General features: G+C 36.5%; 1 protein-coding gene across 5 annotated transcripts in view; it reads left to right on the forward strand.

The window, feature by feature from the left end:
- UHRF2 (ubiquitin like with PHD and ring finger domains 2) overlaps window positions 1-20014 on the forward strand; it is an 87569-nt gene that overhangs the window by 16500 nt on the left and 51055 nt on the right. For all 5 annotated transcript variants that reach the window (XM_082695167.1, XM_082695165.1, XM_082695168.1 and 2 more), the window contains one exon: window positions 3694-3953. In XM_082695167.1, the coding sequence (XP_082551293.1) occupies window positions 3694-3953 (260 nt within the window). The remainder of the gene's footprint in view (window positions 1-3693; window positions 3954-20014) is intronic.

Here is a 20014-nt window from a genome sequence, read left to right on the forward strand (position 1 = left end):
TTCTATTCCATTGATCTGTGTGTCTATTTTTGTGTCAGTACCATACTGTTTTAATTACTGCCACTTTGTGGTAGAACTTGTAATCTGGAATAGTGATACATCCAGCTTTTTTTCCTTTTCAAGATTGCTTTGCCTATTCGAGGTCTTTTGTGGTTCCATACAAATTTTAGGATTGTTCTAGCTCTGTGAAAAATGATGTTGGTATTTTGATAGGGATTACATTGAATGAGTGGATTGCCTTGAGTAGTATAGACATTTTAACAATATTCTTCCAACCCATGAACATGGAATGTCTTCCCACTTCTTTGTGTCATCTTTAATTTCTTATATCACGGTGTTATGGTTTTCATAGTACATGTCTTTTATCTTTTTATCTAAGTTTATTCCTAGCTAATTTTACTGTTTTTGATGCAGTTGTAAATGGGATTGTTTTAATTTTTCTGCTATTTCATTATTAGTGTATAGAAATGCAACATTCTGTACATGGATTTTTGTGCCTTGCGACTTTACTGTGAATTCATTTATTGCTTCTAGCAGTTATGTGGTGGAGTCTTTCAGGTTTTCTAAATATAGTATGTCGTCTTCAAATAATGAAGAGTTTGACTTCTTTCTTACCAATTTGGATGGCTTTTAATTTTGTCTAATTGCTGTGGTTAGGGCTTGAATGAAAGTGGACATTCTTTTTTTTTTTTTTTTTTTTTAAAGATTTTATTTATTTATTTGACAGAGAGAGAGATCACAAGTAGGCAGAGAGGCAGGCAGAGAGAGAGAGGAGGAAGCAGGCTCCCTGCTGAGCAGAGAGCCTGATGCGGGACTCGATCCCAGGACCCTGAGATCATGACCTGAGCTGAAGGCAGCGGCTTAACCCACCCAGGCGCCCCGAAAGTGGACATTCTTATCTTGTTCCTGACCTTAGGGGAAAAGCTCTCAGTTTTTCACCATTAAGTAACATGTTAGCTATGGGTTTTTCCATATAAGACCTTTATTATGTTGGTATGTTCCCTCTAGACCTATTTTACAGAGGTTTTTTTTTTTTTATCACAGCATATCATAACTTTATATCATATCAATGCAGTTCTTAATTTTCAGCTGGATTACTATGAGATCAAAGAAATTACCATGGCAGTATCCTATTCTCATGTTATTCGTGTAAGTTTAACTATCCTCTTCTCCATACTCAAAACCCAGGCTTTACAAAGGATCTTTAATCTCTTGCATGCATTTTGACCCATTCAATTTTGACGTAATTCAGTATGTCTGTGTAATGTGCAGAATCCTTTTTTAAATTTAGAAGCATTTTTTCCCCACCCAGTTTATATACATTGTCATGTATGGTCAACTAGAGAATTTGCAATTCTTGTTTACAGTTGTAAGTCCAAGGTTGTTTTACTCAATGCCCTACCTTTTATGAGATAGTAAGTTCTCTTTTGAATCTGCAATGGAGTATTTTCAGATTGCCTTATGTTTCTGTTCCCTATTTCAGTATCAACTGTATGCCCTCTATTCTCTGCTGTAATGAGTGCAAAGTGCTACATAAAACCTTACATTTTGATTTGCTGTGAAAGAGTAGTCTGTTTATTCTCCTAAGTTTGATCAACCTTCACATTGATTATTTTTTGTTTTAGCTAATGTTGCCTGTAAGAAAGTGTCTTTAGGGGCGCCTGGGTGGCTCAGTGGGTTAGGCCTCTGCCTTCAGTTCGGGCTGGGGTCTCAGGGTCCTGGATTTGAGCCCCACATTGGGCTCTCTGCTCAGTGGGGAGCCTGCTTCCCCCCTCTCTCTGCCTGCCTCTCTGCCTGCTTGTGATCTCTGTCAAATAAATAAATAAAATCTTTAAGAAAAAAAGTGGGGTGCCTGGGTGGCTCAGTGGGTTAAGCCGCTGCCTTCGGCTCAGGTCATGATCTCAGGATCCTGGGATCGAGTCCCGCATCGGGCTCTCTGCTCAGCAGGGAGTCTGCTTCCTTCTCTCTCTCTCTGCCTGCCTCTCCATCTACTTGTGATTTCTCTCTGTCAAATAAATAAATAAAATCTTTAAAAAAAAAAAAAAAGAAAGAAAAAAGTATCTTTAAACTTATCAGTGACTGTTAGGAAGAAAAGGACTTGTGTCCATTTAATGCCTAGATTAATGTATGTATACTGTGTTTCATCTCTGATTTTTATCTTTTAATACCTTATTTCATCACTTAACCTTTGAAGTTCCTATTTACCTATCTTGTCATCTTCTCATCAGTCTTCCTAACACAGTGGCAAGAACATAAACCTCAAGGTTGATGTCTGCAAATTCTAGCTTTACATTTCATGAGCTTTCACTTGGAGCAAGTTAACTTGTCAGGGCTTTTAATTTCTTATCTTGTAAAAGAGGAATTATTAAGCTTGTTAGAGTTCAGCAAGAGTATAATTTTCTGAATAAAAATCACCAATAGGGACGCCTGGGTGGCTCAGTTGGTTAAGCAGCTGCCTCCGGCTCAGGTCATGATCCCAGCGTCCTGGGATCAAGTCCCACATCGGGCTCCTTGCTCAGCAGGGAGCCTGCTTCTCCCTTAGCCTCTGCCTGCCATTCTGTCTGCCTGTGCTCGCTCTCTCTCCCTCTCTCTCTCTGAAGAATAAATAAAATCTTTAAAAAAAAAAAAAAAAAAAGAGTTCAACAAGCCTAAAAAGAGACTTGGATAATATATGGATATTTAACTTTGAGTATAAACTCCGCCCTGGTCCCAAGCTATACAATCCATCAGAATTCTTTTGGATAACTTAAGTGGTCTCTAATACCCTCAGGAAGAACTAGCTTGATTGGATGATCATCTTGTATTAATGAGGTCTTTTTTATTTTTAAGGGCTTTAAAAAATGAAAAAAGCTGAAGGGGGCAGTCTCTAGGTCTCTTGGTTATTGCTCTTGAAAGAGCCTTACCTTTAGACCAATTGCCTGATTTTTTTTCTGGAGAGGTTTTGTGTGTGTTTGTGTGTTTTATTTAACCAGCTTCCACATTGTAACTCTACTGATACACATGGTTTCTAATGCACCGTATTCCTTTTGTCAGATTGCATGTTTTAGTTCTGAATTATCCACTAGACTTGAATACATCTATTTTGCGTCTTTGCAGCTCTGTTCTCTTTATTTTCTCCTTTGAGGTACTAAATAATGCATTTGCTAGTGAGTTATTAACTGGTGATCGAACTTGCCCCATTTTTTATAGATGGGTTTGCTGGATTCTTCCCCTTATACATGTTTATAATTCCCCATATTCAAGTTTTTTCTGCTACTTAACTGTTTTCTGTTAGACTGACTGTAAGTTATCTCTAGGATTCTGAAGAAATTAAGCAGATCAGTAACAGCCACAATACTAGGAAGTCCTAGATTTTCACTAAGTGACATTCTTATTTAATGATTTGGTAGAACACTTAGGTATACAAGAATGATATTTCTAAAAGTCTAATGTAGACCCAGGCAAGGAGTAAAGAAAATACCTATTTCACTGAATGAAATTAGAAAGAAAGTTAATTTGCATAATAGTAAATAACAGATTTGACAGTATAATCCAAAAAGAATAGTTTTGATCTAATCTTTCTAATTACTTTAAACAGGAATAGCTGTAAATGATGCTAACCGTGATAACTCTCAAAATAACTTGAGTTATAGTATGGTTTTTGAAGCAATAGATGAAATTAAGCTTCATTAACTAATTTTAAACTCTTTTTAGGTAAATGAATTGGTGGATGCCAGAGATGTCGGCCTTGGTGCTTGGTTTGAAGCCCGTATACGTAGTGTTACTAGAGCTTCTGATGGACATTCACGTGGCAAAACTCCACTGAAGAATGGCAGTTCTTGTAAAAGGACTAATGGAAATGTAAATCATAATTCCAAAGAGAACACAAATAAATTGGACAGTGTACCCTCTACGTCTAATTCAGACTCTGTTGCTGCTGATGAAGACGTTATTTATCATATCGAGTATGATGAGTAAGTGCTCATGCTATTGAGGACTTCATTCATATTTTTGTTTATAGACACAAAGCCTTCCATTTCAAGATTGTTTTCAAATAATAGTCTTTCTGAAGAAATCATTCAGGGGTCATATTCAGTCTGTTACCCTTTCAGTGGTTGTAACAAGGGCTTCTTAATGTTCAGTCATCTCTGGCTCCTAAGTGGTTTGTTTTTGACATCCTAATGCCTGGCTTAAGTTAGTGTGTGTAAGGGTTTCTTTGTCTCTTCCTCTATGATCTAGTTTTTGGGTTTTTTGTTGGGGGGGTGTTGTTTTGGTTTGGTTTTCTTGGTATTTAATAACATGTAGAGTAGTGTAGCTATTAGGATGAAGTTGAAATGCTTTTAAATAACTTATTGAGAAAATTCACATACATAGTTTACTCATTTAAAGGGTACAATTCACTGTTACTAGTGTGTTCACAGGATTGTACATTACCACAAACCAATTTTAGAACATTTTTATCCCCTCCCCACAAAAAAACCAACAGTCACTCCCTTTCTTGTCTTCTCAATGAAATGTTTTTAGATGTTCTTTTTTAAAATTTATTTTCTTTTTTAAAGATTTTATTTATTTATTTGACAGGGAGAGAGCGGGCGAACATACATGAGCAGGGGCAGAGGGAGTGGGACAAGCAGGCTCCCCCTGCTGAGCAAGGAGCCTGATGCGGGACTCAATCCCAGGACCCTGGGATCATGACCTTAGCTGAAGGCAGCCGCTTAACCGACTGAGTCACCCAGGTGTCCCAAAATTTATTTTATTTTTTTAAGATTTTATTCATTTGTCAGAGGGAGTGCATGCAAGTGGGAGAGGCAGGCAGAGGGAGAAGCAGGCTCCCCTCTGAGCAGGGGGCTGGATGCCAATACCAGACTCAGTGCTGGGATCCTGGGATCATGACCTGAGCCACCCAGGTGTCCCGTTTTTAAATGTTCTTATGAAAACAGTATTAAGAACTTGCCTTGAGGGCTGAGATTTCAAAATTGATTTTTTTTTTTAAACGTTTTCAAAATTCTAGTATAAAAGTTACCATTGGGGCAGATTTAGTATTTATTCAGCACACTAAAGGAAATTGTTATCACTCCAATGATAACCTTAATATGCATGGAAAATATTAGGCTACCAAATCTTGATCAAATATAAGAGCTCAAGATTCTTAAATGGTTTTAATATCCCCCCCCCCCCATGAAATCGTGTAAAAGACTTTGGTGTTAACCCAGATTTCCAGGATGCCTAGAAAGGGGTCAAAGGTAGATCTCATTAGTCATTATTTTTCTGATACTTCCTGTGGTGTGGCTAACTTGCCAACATGGCTTATTTCAAATGAGACCTCATACAGTGAATACAGTACCATGTAACCAACATGTTGAATGAATATTAAGATCCAGAATTGGCCAGAACTGGCAATATTGGTAAATTGAGTCTGGGATAGAAAGGGATTAGAGTTGGTGTGTTGACAGTAATCTGTCTCTGAGTTTGTGAATGTGTAACAAAGACTATTGAAGACTGTAGCTATCTGTATATCTGGTATCAACAAGTAGAGTTCTTGATTTGCTTTGAATTTTATTTCTTAGAAAATAGAAGAAGAGTTATTTGGTGAAAAAAAATATTTTATAAAATATCACTGTGAGAATTAGTATAATCTTTAAACGGTAAGTGAACTAAGGCTTATTAAATTTTTAACAATTTTAGGGGACTCGGTTTTGGAGTGAGACTTTCAAGGGATAGGCCTGAGTTTGGTGTAATATTAGGGCACAAGTCACTATACCTTAGCATGTATTTGGCAGTTTTTTTGTTTGTTTTTGGAAGGAGAAATTTGTCTTGATTAGAATAAAGGTTAATAAAAGAGTCTAAATCCAGCATGCATGAGAAGACTAAAATTATTTTTCCTCAATACTTTTATGTGATAGTATTAAATGTTTCACAGCTGGCAACTTAATGATAGTTGAACTGTCTTTGAGAAATAAAAGATGACAAAAGCTTAAGTGGTAGGTGAATGTCATTCACATCTTCAAAAAGAGAAAAAGACTATATAAAACAAAGTATAAAGTAAAATAGATGAGCTTTTGGATAAGAGTCTCAAGGAATAGAAAGCTGAAAAGAATCATGACTTAGAAAGAATCATGCCCCAATATGGATCTAACAAATCTTTCAAAGGTTCGTTCCTTATCGTTACTGGAAAGTAAGTTAAAAACTGTAGTAAAGTGCCTGTTGTTCTCAATAAGTTCATAAACAAGTTCTTGATTCTTGATTCCTTCCATAGAGGCTGCATTGAGGAGTGCTGCTGGACTGTGGGGGTTTTCTTGTTTTATTTTGTTGTTTTTTCTTGTTTTTGTAAACTCCTAGTGAGTCAATAAAATGTGGCTATTAAGTAGTTATATTGTAAGGTAGCTGGAATAATCAGGATAATGTTACTGTTGTACTGAGCTGATTACTCCCTACTTGGAATATTATTTAAGAATACCAGCAGGACCTGGTGTATCTTCAGAGTAGAACCCAAAATGTAAAATTATGATGAAAGAACTAAGTACTTAGTTTAAAAAGATGTGGATCATGATAGCTTTCCCATTTTAAAAGTTCTGTATAGGAGAAAGTTCTTTACAACATAGGTGGTAAATTTAGGATAACCTAAACTTCAAAACAGTCAAATCTCTGAAGAGAGAATCATCTGCCCTGAAGAGTGAGCAATAAACAAGCATTGGACATCTTCAGTCATATAGTTAGCGAGATTAGTACATTGCAAAGAGAACTTATAAAATTTAAGTGATTGGATTTGGTGACCCCTTAGATTAATTTTTACTTCTGCAACAGAAGTTCTCAGTTTTTTTGGACTTAAGCTTACTTAAATAGGCATTAAGTACTTAAAAGCTACCATCCCATTCCCTTTTTGTACTAAATGTTAACATTTCCCTCAGTGAACTAACCTCATTTCTCTCCTGTTAGAGTAAACTGCTTAATTAATAATCATATCTCCAAACCTCTGAGTATAATAATATAATTTGAGCAGGCTGTCATTTAGCCAGGGCAGAGAGGTATATGGGACCAAGGAACCCCAAAAAGCCAAATAAAATCTTGTGGTAGACAAGGTTCTAAAACATAAATTTGTTTTCCTAATCTTTATTTTTCCTTCAAAAATTAAAGATTAAAACCTTGTAAATTCATAAACAGATTGAGATTTATCTGAAATATTTTAAGATTTAAGAGTTTTACTGTTCGTAAGGGTTTTTTTGTTGTTATTGTTTTAAGATTTATTTGAGAGTACGTGCAGCACTAGTAGGGCAAGGAGCAGAGGGAAGGGGAGAAGCAGACTCCCAGCTGAGCAGGGAGCCCAACTCAAGGCTTGAGGACTCCAGGCAGACACTTAACCAGCTGAGCCACCAATGTGCCCTCTAAAGGTTCCTTTTCTGTAGATTCTTTGATGGACATAGACTGAATTGTTGAAGGTTTCTAGTGAAGATCTTGTAGTTCATCAGTCATAAGGCCTAGATTAGACTTGTCCATTTTATGGTTCACATCTACTGCAAATACGTCAAAGTGCCTGGTACAAAGTAGTAGTTGTGGGGGTTTTCTTTTCCTAATTGCTGTTTGATACCACTTATCATTTACCCTTGTCTTAGAAAGGGCTTTGTATTTTTAGAACTCAACCATTATGTCATAAGTACTTAGGAAAAGAGTTGGTAGTAGGAATATTGAATTTATACTTAAGAGATTTAGATTGTAAGAAATTCTGAAATTTTCTTTAAGGTGTGGTTTTTGTTTTGTTTTGTTTTTTTAAAGATTTATTTATTTATTTATTTGACAGAGATCACAGGTAGGCAGAGAGGCAGAGAGAGAGGGGGAAGCAGGCTCCCTCTTGAGCAAGAGCCCCATGCGGGGCTCTATCCCAGGATCCTGGGATCATGACCTGAGCCAAAGGCAGAGGCTTTAACCTATTGAGCCACCCAGGTGCCCCCTCCTTAAGGTTTTTAAAACGTACCTGCTTAATGGGAATGTACAACATGGCTGTGAGGAGAGCTGCCATTTTTCCTCCCAAAGTCATGATTACCCGGGAGAGACTATGCCTGATGAAAGTGTATTTTTAGTGGTATTTTGGGCCAAAAAAAGGGGGAAAGGGATTCAGAAGTGAGCAAACATCAGGATAATACAGGCAAGTATAAATCATGAAATGGTTAAGCAGTCAAGAGAAAGAACATGAAGTTTCCCCTTATTTCATAGTAAGTTTGTACTAAATACTTCCAAGCTTTCTAAAAGTTGTATTTATTTCCATTAACTGCTCTCTCTCTATAGGTAAGGTATTTAAAGTTTAACACTTACAGTCCTGAACATCTAAATCCATAAGGATGTGACTGTCATCTTTAAGAGTAAACACCCTGATGATGACTGAAGATTAAAAAGTAGACTTGGAAAGGACAGTAATTTCTTAAGTGTTTCTGGTAGGTTAATATCAAGGTAGTATGTGTATGGCATAGCTTATGACGATTTAGATTATGTTAAATCTTAGGTGCCAGATTCTGATGTATCTTCTTACATGGATGACCTGTGATCTTTAGCCCCAGTGTTAGCTTCATTAACTCCCAAATGAAGATACCAAGGTTTAATTATGTAATTTGCCAAAGGCAAAATCTATTAAATGTTCTGACTCCAGAGCGAAGAGTTAACCAATATGCAGTGTTACCTCTCAGCCTAAACTTGGTACATGGGATTGATAGTAACCTATGATTCTGTTGTCTTCAAAGGTCAACCATTTTGTGACCCTAAAGACTTACTTAGACTTAGCCTGGGATTTAAAGCAGGCAGCGTACATCCAGCTTCTGTTGAGTTTAACCCGAGGTATGTAAGCACCATACTGAATTTAATCTTGACTCCTTATTTGGCTGCTTTTATCAGCAGATAAGGGCTAAAAATCTTACCCTGCTTTTGTATTAAGCATCATCTGTTCTCAGTAGATTTGGTTTAGTTTTCTTTTAATTAGCCTGACTAGTGTGTTTCAACTCGGGGTACCCATTAATTTTCTAGGACTTCCCTCAAGAACTTCTAGTATGATTGTGCTGTGGTTGAGAACAGCTGCCCTCAGATTAGTATGGTTCTCTGTATATTCCTTGGGCAGCAGCATCAGCATCACTTGTTAGAAGTGTAAATTTTGGGTCTCATGCCAGATGTAATGAATCAGTCTTGGAGTGGCCCAGCAATCTGTTTTAATAAGTCCTCTGGGTGATTTCCGCTGCACATTCATATTTGCAGACCACTCATTGATAACCACTAGTAAGGCTGGGGCAAAGGCAATTGACAGACACCTGCTACTAAACAATAGTATGGGAAAGGGGGCTGATAGAAAGGCCAAAGGTGGTATGTAATATCTGAGGAATCTGACTGTTTGTCCTTATTTTGCACATGTCTAGGTGGTTTGTGGCTTGTTTTTTCCCATTTTGTTTTCATATAGACAAAATTACTAGAAATAAGTTTCTTTCTAAAAGAGATATTTCAGTCTAGCTAAATTATCTGTATGTAACTTTGAATGAGGGACTGTCTTCTACTATGCAGTCATTATCTGTACTAGCTTTGCATAGAAAGCAAAGTCAATATGTGTTTATGGAAAATTGATGTTTATGAGGTGTTGGTAAATTCATGAGTGGGGGAAAAATACTCTGTAATGGTCGAATATTTGTTCTGAGACTAATCCTGGTTTTCCTGTTAAATTAAGCTCTAATTTAACTCTATTAGGCTTTAATCTAATAAGCTGTAATTATACAGTTGGTCCTTCTAAGAACTTTCTGAATTTGATCTAGGGTTAAACTAGATCTCAATCTTCCCTGATGCCTTCTTCTTTAAAGTTCACAGTGCACCTTTAGTTAGTCTTTTTTTCTTTTCTTTTTTTTTTTTTTAAGATTTTATTTATTTATTTTGAGAGGGAGAGAGAGAGAACATGAGGGGAGAGGTCAGAGGGAGAAGCAGACTCCCCTCTGAGCAGGGAGCCCAACATGGGACTCCATCCTGGGACTCCAGGATCATTACCTGAGCAGTTGCTTAACCGACTGAGCCACCCAGGCATCCCCTTAGTCTTATAGCATCGTGGGGGAGGGTTTGTGCTATGGTGAGTGCTATGAAGTGTGTAAACCTGACGATTCACCCCTGGGGCATACATTATATGTTAATTTTTTTTAAGTTTTTTTTTTTTTTTTTAGATTTTATTTATTGTATTTATTTGTCAGAGAGATAGAGAAAGTACAGGCAGGCAGAGGGAGAAGCAGGAAGCCTCATGTGGGACTCGATCCCAGAACACTGGGATCGTGACCTGAGCCCAAGGCAGCCGCTTAACCAACTGAGCCACCCAGGCGCCCCCACAAGGTCAAACAAGTGAATTTAGGAATACTATTCTTGTTGGTAATTTTTTTCTTTATTTCTTTTCTTTACTTTTTTTTTTTTTTTTTTAACGATTTTATCAGAGAAGAGAGAGTGAAAGCACACCCAAGAACCTAAGCAGGGAAGGGCAGAGGCGGAGGGGAAAAGAATCTGAATCTGAAAGGGACTCCACACTGAGCACAGAGTCTTACTTGGGGCTTGATTCCACAACTGTGAAATCATGACCTGAGCCAAAACCAAGAATCTGACATTTAACCAACTGAGCCACCCAGGCATCCCAAGTGATTTGCTTTCTTTATTAAACTTAGCAGTCTAATGTAGAGATCTTGATTTCTAAATTTTAGCTCATTTCTGTAGAAAAGTAAGCTAGAAAACACCTGATTGGATAAGGAAGTGTATATGTAAAGAAGGAAAATGGTTTTGGATGTTCGTTTTTGTTTTTTTTTTTTTTAATGATTTTATTTTTAAGGAATTTTCTATACCCGACATGGAGCTTGAACTCACAGTCCCAAGATTAAGAATCACATGTTCCACCAACAGAGCAGCAAGGCACCCCTTATATCTATATTGTATGTTAAGAATGAGTATTTTCTATAGTTAGGTGAAGTTGAAATCTTTAAACCTGAGTAAATGTTAGCTAAGAGTCTTTGTAATCATATGCTCTGTAGTGTTCCTATTAAAATAGAAAAGTCAGTTTACCTCAGATACAAATGTTTTTGTTTTTACTTTTTAGTAAATTATTCCAACATATTCTAAAAGTGGCACCTGGGTAGCATAGATGGTTAAGCGTCTGCCTTTCGCTCGGGTTATGATCTCTAGGTCCTAAGATCAAGCTCCTCATTGGGCTCCCAGCTCAGCAGGGAGTCTGTTTCTCCCTCTGTCTCAGTTTCTCTCTTTCTCCTCTCTCGCACTCTCAAGTGAGTAAATAAAAATCTTTTTAAAAATATTCTTTTTAAAGTATAGTAGCTTAATTTAATAACTATATAGTGCCTGGCAGTGTTATTTTAGCAAGTACTTTACCTGGACTGTTTTTGTAATCCTCATAAAAATTCAGTGAAGTGTAGATATTTTTATGTGTTAAAGTGGAGATTGTTTTTGTAATCCTCATAAAAATTCAGTGAGGTGTAGGTATTTTTATGTGTTAAAGTGGAGATAACTGAGATTTAGAGAGGTTTTAACTTGACTGATAAGCGTTAAGCCCCAGTTCACAAAAGCACATACTTAGAACCATTCTACCATACTATAATTTTGAAAGAAGCATGGTTATAAAATAAAACATCTATATGTAGCAAATAAAACATCTATATGTAGCATTGTTTACATAATTAAAAAAATTTTTGTCTCTCCAGTTATGATGATTTTGCGGAACAGATACCTTGAACCAAAGGTTCTTTTTGTCCATAAGTGCCTGTGTGCCTTTTTTTCTGTGGGGAGAATCCATAGCTCATTAGTGGTATATGACTTTTTAAATCAATCAAATAGGTTAAATTGCTGCTTTTAACACAGTGTCAAGGCTCTACCATGGGACTGAGTCAAGTGGAAATGTCCTAGCATCACTTAGGACTTAGAGTGTAACTTATGCTAAACTATAATTAAAAGCTCATCTGGCAATTATCTTAGTATGATGTTGTCATTGCTTTCAGCATTCTTTAAGATTTTTCAAGCTATTCTCAGCCTGTGTTTTATGTCTTTGAGTAGCCTTAATTATTTCATATAGAAGTCATTGAGTCAGTTCTGAATAAAACAAGTGGTATTTTTAGATAAAAGTTCTTTTTTCTATAAAGTAACAAAACTAATTTTCTTGACTGTATTGATGTACTGATCTGTTTCTGAAGGAGTCCCCGAAATTTTTTTTTAAAGATTTTATTGTCAGAGAGAGTAAGTGTGTTTATGAGCTCAAGTAGGGGGAAGAGACCACAAGCAGGGGGAGTGGCAGGCAGAGGGGGAAAGGATCTGCTGAGCAAGGACCGTGATGCAGGACTTTGACCCTGATCCAGGAGCCTAGGATCATGGCCTGAGCTGAAGGCAGATGCTTAACAGACTTAGCCACCCAAGTGTCCCGAGGAGTCCGAAAAATATTTTAAGCAATGTCAGAATGTAATGATTTCTGGTTTTGATGGGAGAGAAAGAGTGGCAGATTTTTTTTAATCAAGTCAGTGTTCTGTTGATTGTTGAGTATAGACAACAAGAATGAGATGTTTAATTTCAGAACCCACATGCAGTAATCAGTCTGCCCCATTGTTACTTGAATGTTACTAATGTATTTACCAAAGACTTCAGCAAATATTTCTTCCAGCTTTCTCTGACATGCCATAATGAAAAGGAAGGTGGAAGAAGTTAAGACTGTGGCTTTGTCATTGTTCTTCTATTGTGTTATAAGATCACTTAGTGCCTGAAATAATGACTCTATGGATTGATTTCACCTTTTCAAATGTATACATCCTCCCTTTACATCCATGTTTCTGAAAAGGTTGGACAACAGCACTATAGATTCATGGAGAAAGATGTTTAAAGTGTAGATTCCAGAGGGACCCCAAAACCCTTGGTACTCCCACAGGGGGTACTCCTGTGTTGGGTTGGGCCTGGGTAAGGCCCAAGAATCTGCTTTTCGAGTTAAGTACCCCCAGAGACTTGTTAAGAATTCAGAGTAGTAGTTATTTTATAGTTCAGGCATTAGAATCAGAATTTGGTTTGTTAAGTTTTTTTGTTTTGTTTGAACTCCTGCAGCTTTGATATCCTCATCTGTAAATATCTTCTTGACCTGTTTTTTTCCCTAATAATCTTGAAAAATACCCAGTAATAATAGAATCAAACTTTCTGCATTTCATTGATTGATAAAGCCAGGTTGGTAAATACTCTTAAATAAAGTTTCATCTTTGGCATAGGTATTTTGTAACATAAATATGTTGTTTACATTATTAAAGCAGTTATCTACCGTTGTTAATGTGTTATAGGAATGAGATTTATTTCCATGCCTACTACAAGCAGTTATAAATTAATTGTCTGAGTATGCTTGACATTTAAGGTGTGAAACTTAGTAGTGTTATCTATTAGAATAAATGCTTTTTGCATGTGGTATGACATTAAAGATTTGCTAAACTAGAACATGCCTCCAGGTGAATGGTGTTCTTACTTAAGCATATTAGCTCCAGGAAGCCATCCATATTTTGAAGGAAGGCTTCGTTAATATTATTTTGCTTAATAAAGTTTGAGTCTAAAATTAGTATAAGCCTACAAGTCACCTAAGGAAACGTAGTTTACTATTTATAATCTATTTTTGAGGAATAATGCTTAGTTTCCCTGAGATTTAACTCCTTAGGCTTTATTCAAGGATTATTTTGTCAGTTGAAAACAGTTGGCTTTTGGCATAGTTAAGATTAATCAAAAGCATGTACTCCAAAAGATAGTTCTAAAAGCTATCCAAATATTTGGACCAATGAAAATGTTACTGAAAAACTTGAGCTTTGGGATTTTTTAAAATTTTAATTCCAGTATAATTAAAATGTTACTAGCTTCAAGTGCACAATATAGTGATTCAGCAATAAGCTTAGGGATATTTGAGGGTTGTCTGATTTTATCTAAACTCTAAAGGATGCAACAAAGTACCTAATTATAATAACTTACATTAGAATAACCTTGACATTAGGTTCTGAGAACAGGAAGTCATAGTATAAGAGAAGGAAGAACCCTAGTTTCATACTTGGCGTAGGTTATAGGATTGGCCCTCAGCACCACGTAGGTAAAGTTAGCCTTGATAGATTCCTAACTCTCTGTATTTCAATCTTTGAGGATATCTTGAGCCCGGTTTTAGAAGTTATTCAAGGTTCTAACACTTTCCAAAATATTTCCAAAAACAAAACGAAAAAAAAACAAAAGTATTTCAAATAGTCTCCTACATAGTTTTGCTCAGTGCAAATGCTGAAAGAAGTTAGTTGCTTGGACCAATTTGCAGAGGTTGTCCTCCACTATACATTAGACCTTATGGGACAGGAGAATGCTGTGTTGGGGACTCCCTGTACTTAAATTGAATACTGGCATAATTAACAGTTGAACTGACTACAGGTTTTTTGTTTTTAACATCAAAAGCAATCTTTAAAAAGCCTTTATTAGGTCTTCATTGGATTCTGTGGTCCTACTTAACTAGTTAAAGGACAAAGAGGAGACATAGCAAAATCAAGAGGATCTATTTAATAAGTTGCATGCCTTCAAACATTTGTAGTCCTGGTATATCCCAAATACATCAAAGTTTGAACATGGTACCTACTCAATGAAAACTTGCTTTTTTATTGTTTTAGAAATATGTACCCCAAGTTTCTAGAGTACCTAGGGCTCCGAGAGTACAAGGTAGAGGAAATAACTTCCGTGTTCCTGAAGGAGAATAGCAGAGTACCAAGGATAAAGAAGTAGGAAATAACGGTTACCTGAGGGTACATTATTGTAGCTGGAATGTAGTAGGTACAGGGTATGTAGTAAGTGAAACTAAAAGGCTTTCATTTAAACATGGATGAGGAAGATGTCTATTTATCTCCAGTCCTTCTTAAACCTTCCTAGAAGACCATAAAAGAATCAATGCATAAACCCCGCCAAGGATTAAAAAATGATATAGGAGACACACAAAAGATAGAAGAAAACACACAGAAAAGAAAGCAAGGAACTTTTAGAAGGTAAGAAGCTAATGGGTAAATGGTACCTAACTTAACAAGTCAGAGAAAACTGGAACCTAGGAATGAGAAGCCAACAACAAGCAACTAAACTGGCATTGAACAACCTTTGAAAGACTCAGGCCTTGGATTTACCAAGTACCTTGGAGGTAGGCATATGAAATAAAACTGAGAACAAAAGGATTGGCTAATTTATTTGAAAGACCATTTTAACCACTCCCACCCCATTCAGGGTTTAAACCAAGAAAGAAGACCGTGGTATTCAAGGAAACAGGAAATAATGAAAGGAGATCCCAGCATAAAGCTGTGGAACAAGTCTAGGCCTTACAGAGCAAGCTGTCCTGATTAGACTACAGCAAGTTCTCTAAAAGATATTTTGAAGCCAAAAAGATTGGTTGAGTGCCTGAAATGTTACGATGTACAGGAGTTTAACAGCCATGGCAGAATGGAGATAAAATAATGATGCAGAACAGTTAAGCATTCAGCGAAAACAAGAACTGTGGAAGAAAGGATAGGTATTAAAACATACTTCTTTATTTATCTGTGATTTCTACTTGTTTAAAATATTATAAAACATTTAAAAATTTTTAAAAATCATAAAAAAAAATACTGAGTTTACAAAGTTTGTATAATGTACTTAAGAGCAAGAAAAGGTTCATCCATCCTTGCAGAAATACGGGTTTAGACCCAGATAATCAAGAGTTTGAATCCTGTCTCCTCCTTGTTCCTCTGCAAAAGAACCCTCTGTGCTTCATCTTTAATACATGGTGGTGTGGCAGGGTCGGGGGAGAGAATAGAATGGCACTTACATCCTAAGGATTGTAAATGTGTGAACACTTAAAGCAGGGCCATGTGTTAACCAATTACAAGGAAGAGGAGAATGGAGACGAACTGTGCACGAGGAATGGGTAGAATAATAGTTTAAAGTAAAAAGCAAAGTATGAGCACGTTATTTAAAAATATAGATGTAAAGAAAAAGCTGAGGATTAAAAATGGTTGCATCTGGGGAATATAAGGTAAGAATATGGTGGGCTGGGCAGGAGACTACTTGTCTTCGTTGTAAGGCTTGAGTGTTGACTTTTTGAATTTTGTACATATATGGGAAAACTGAAAAAGGATGAGCCTTTTGCTTGGATTTTAACTTAATCACAAAGCACTGTATTACTTATTAGAGAAATCTTTAAATTTATTCAGAGGTTGAGAAAACAGTATAATGAACCCATCCCCTAGCTTCAACCATTATGAACTCCTGGCCAGTCTTTTTTAATCTAAACTAGCATCCCTAAGCACTGATGGATTATTTTGTAGCAAGTCCCAAACCCTACCTCATTTCAACCAGTAAATGGCTTTAGTACTATGGTGGGTGCACTGCTCCTCCCTTCAAGAAAAAAAAAAAAAATTGACCAGCTTCAAGAAAGAAATACAGTTAGCTGAAAACTTCTAGCAGCACCACTTTGGAGACCTGCTACAGTGTTTGAGCCAAGACCATACTCTCCTGGCAGCACCCTCCAACCAGTGAGCAAGTGTGATCTGTACCATAGCTTACCATCGGACTGGTCAAGACTTTATCAGAGTTGTAACACATTCTCGTGCTTTTCTTGCTGAATCCTCCCTTCGAAGTGACCTAACATGGTCTTTTGCCTAGACCTAACTCTTTCTCCCTGTCTTTTATAGGTTCACCTTCATCTTAACATCTCAGAGCATTCAACGGGCAAAATAGCTGAAAGCATTCTTTTTAAAGTGTGTAAGAAAAGAACATACCAGATCTCAGACTGATTTTCTTTAAAAGGTGTTTGTGCAGTGTTTGAGAACTTAGCTTTCAAGAGGATTCTCATCATTCCATGACTTTAAAAAAATAAAAAACAAAACAATAATTCATTGTGCTTAACCTGCAGACAGTATTGGTTTGTGCTGAACACCAGCTTCTTGAAGTGCTTATGTGATCAGCCCCTAATAAAAATCGTGTATTCTTTCTTTTCTGAACATCCCTAATATATAATGTTTCACATGTGTTATAATTTGTTGCTGGAGGATTTAAGCACATTTCCAGTGTGACTCCACTGGAAGAGGATTCTGAGTTTGTACTTGGTTTCCTTTGATTTTACCCTATGTGCCTTTTTCCTTTGCTTTTTGCTTTGTATCCTTTCACTGTAGTAAATCATAGCTATGGAAACAACCATATGCTGCCCTATGAAAAAGTCCTGTAAATTTCCCTAGTAAATCACGGAACCTAAAGATGGTTTGGAAACCCTGACAAACCAACAAATCCCACATGAAATTTGTAATGATTCATAAATATGAAATAACCAATCAGTAGTCTTGTCTTTTCCAAAAATATATTTAGGTTGTCCAAGTAAGGATCAAAACCAAGATCTACCCATTACATTTAATTGATGGGTGAAATCTGTAAGTTGAGACTTAACCTATTTTTTCCTCCTTGCTAATTTATTTGTGACAGTTCAGTTCAGTTCGTTCAGTTTTCCCAGAGTCTGGGCCTTACTGATTACATCCCTGTAGTGGTATTTTAACTTTTCAGTTTCCTGAAAGCTTATACTTCTATCTAGAGATTTGATTGGATTCAAATTCTTTACCTGATAAGACTAGTTGAGAGAGGGTGTTTACTTACTTACATAGTATGGGGAGGCACATAATACCTACTTCTTTCCTTTGGGGGGGGGTCTTAAGATTGAGTGTTGTGGTTCTGATCCATTTATTGTGAAATTTGCTATTAGCTTTTAATGGTTTAGCAGCCATTAATCTTTACCTAACTCCACTATTTTGTTGTGTTACAAAAAGAACGCCACCTTCTATCTTTCCTTCACTTATTAACTATAATTCTTTCATAGAGAACTTTAACAACCAGCTTCATATATAGAAAGATAAACTGTTGGGGCACCTGGGTGGCTCAGTGGGTTAAAGCCTCTGCCTTCGGCTTAGATCATGATCCCAGGGTCCTGGGATCAAGCCCCGAATCGGGCTCTCTGCTTGGTGGGGAGCCTGCTAACCCCCTCTCTCTCTGTCTGCTTCTCTGCCTATTTGTGATCTCTGTCAAATAAATAAAACCTTTTAAAAAAAGACTAGGAAGATAAACTATTGATTCCTAAACTTCTTTTTTTTTTTTAATTTTATTTATTTATTTGACAGAGATCACAAGTAGACAGAGAGAGGAGGGGAAGCAGGCTCCCTGCTGAGCAAAGATCTGGATGCAGGGCTCGATCCCAGGACCCTGGGATCCCATGACCCAGGATCATGACCTGAGCCGAAGGCAGAGGTTTTAACTCACTGAGCCACCCAGGCACCCCTGAGTCCTAAACTTTTTGAGTGTTAAGCTCTTTAGAATCCTCCAAAGGTTGGCCAGTAAGATTTTTACTTAAAAGTATCATTATGAACTAATAGATTTTTAACACCTGCTTTAAAGTTTTTGGTACTCAAATTGTCCAATCTCTGGCCTGTGGAGGCTCCTTCAAGTTGAGCTTGACATAACCATTCTTGAGGGTTTCTTCGCATTCAGGTGTAGTAGGATATTCCAAGCCCTTCTATGTCCTGCACAGGCCTGGCTTCAGCCATTTCTTCAAGGAACTCTAGTTCTTTTTAGAGATCGCATTTAGAGCACATAGTCTGTGCTGCTCATCAAAACTTGTTTAATCATGTTTCTAGGTTTTCTCATTGGATACAGCCAGGAAATACTTAAATATACCATAGGTTTATATTGATATTTCCAATTAAATTGAGAGAAAGGAGTTACAATTTAATCTCTTTAATCTTCCATTTGTTATTTTTTCTCTTACTTGAAAACTCTCAGTTCCAAATAACAACATCATTGATTTGACTTATCCTACTCATTATAGTTTCAGGCTAGGCAATAGTAATATTGCAAACAATATGATTACTGAAAAGTTGGTGGTTTTGTTTTTTACTTTATGTTCTTAGGAAGTAACCCTATTTAGATGTATTGTTCATCTAGTGTTTTTAAGTCACAAATAATAGTTCCTCCCTATGTAGTTAAGCCACCATGCCTTTGCTTTTTAGGAATTTCTTAAATGTTTTAAATTCTGCTTTATAATTGTGAAAAAATTACATAGTTCTATAGGTAGATCTCCAAAACAAGATACATGAAGAGAAACAATGACCATCATGGTTTCTTCTATTTCTTAATTCTTTTTATAGTTATAGTATAACTATATTTATTAGTTTTGGTTTATCCTGTTTTTAAACTCCAGCAAAAGTGTGGTGTGGGTTTAAGATGTGATCCTAAAGACGGGGAGTTATGTTAGGCCTTGACAGTAGGGTTAGTGAAATGCAAGTCTTCGTTAAGGAGGGTATTGTTACATGAAAGATGTTAAAGGTACAGCATAAGGAGGACTTATTAACTGAATTAACTTATAAACTGAATGAAGGCATTATTAGAGGAATTAGAGATAATTCCTAAGTTTTGGGGAGTATAAATAGTTTCCTCTAGAGAATACTGAACATCAGATTATGGGATGGGGAATTCCATCTTGGATGCCTTGAATTTCAGGTGCTTCTAAATTATCTATTAGAGAAATGTCGTTGGAGATATGAATCTGAAGAAAAAGGAGTTATAGTGGAGCTTATATGTCACAATTCTGTGTGTGTTAAGATGTCTGTAGAATTTTTTTGCCATTGAAATATGCTTTCTTACTGTATTAAACTAGGTATGCTTTCTTACTGTACTAAACTGTATTAAACATATATAATGTGAAAATTATATTTTGGCATCATGACATTACAGCGAGAAAAGAATTTTAATAGTTTTCTATCCTATGGTCTTAAGGATATTGAAGCAGGAAACAAGTTCACAAACTTCCAAATTAGAGAAATCTTAAATAACCTAATTTAACTTTACTTTACAGATTGGGAGAGATGTTGGTTATTTTTGTGACCAAACCAATGTGAAGCAACATGAGTGTATAAACACAAGTGTTCGGCAAGAGACCTCTAAATTTAGGTTTGACCATTAAAAAATGGGATTGAAATGGGAGAAAAGCAGAACCATAGAC

This window comes from Mustela nivalis (genome assembly GCF_964662115.1).
Source record: "Mustela nivalis genome assembly, chromosome: 13".
In the NCBI taxonomy this organism is placed as follows: domain Eukaryota; kingdom Metazoa; phylum Chordata; class Mammalia; order Carnivora; family Mustelidae; genus Mustela; species Mustela nivalis.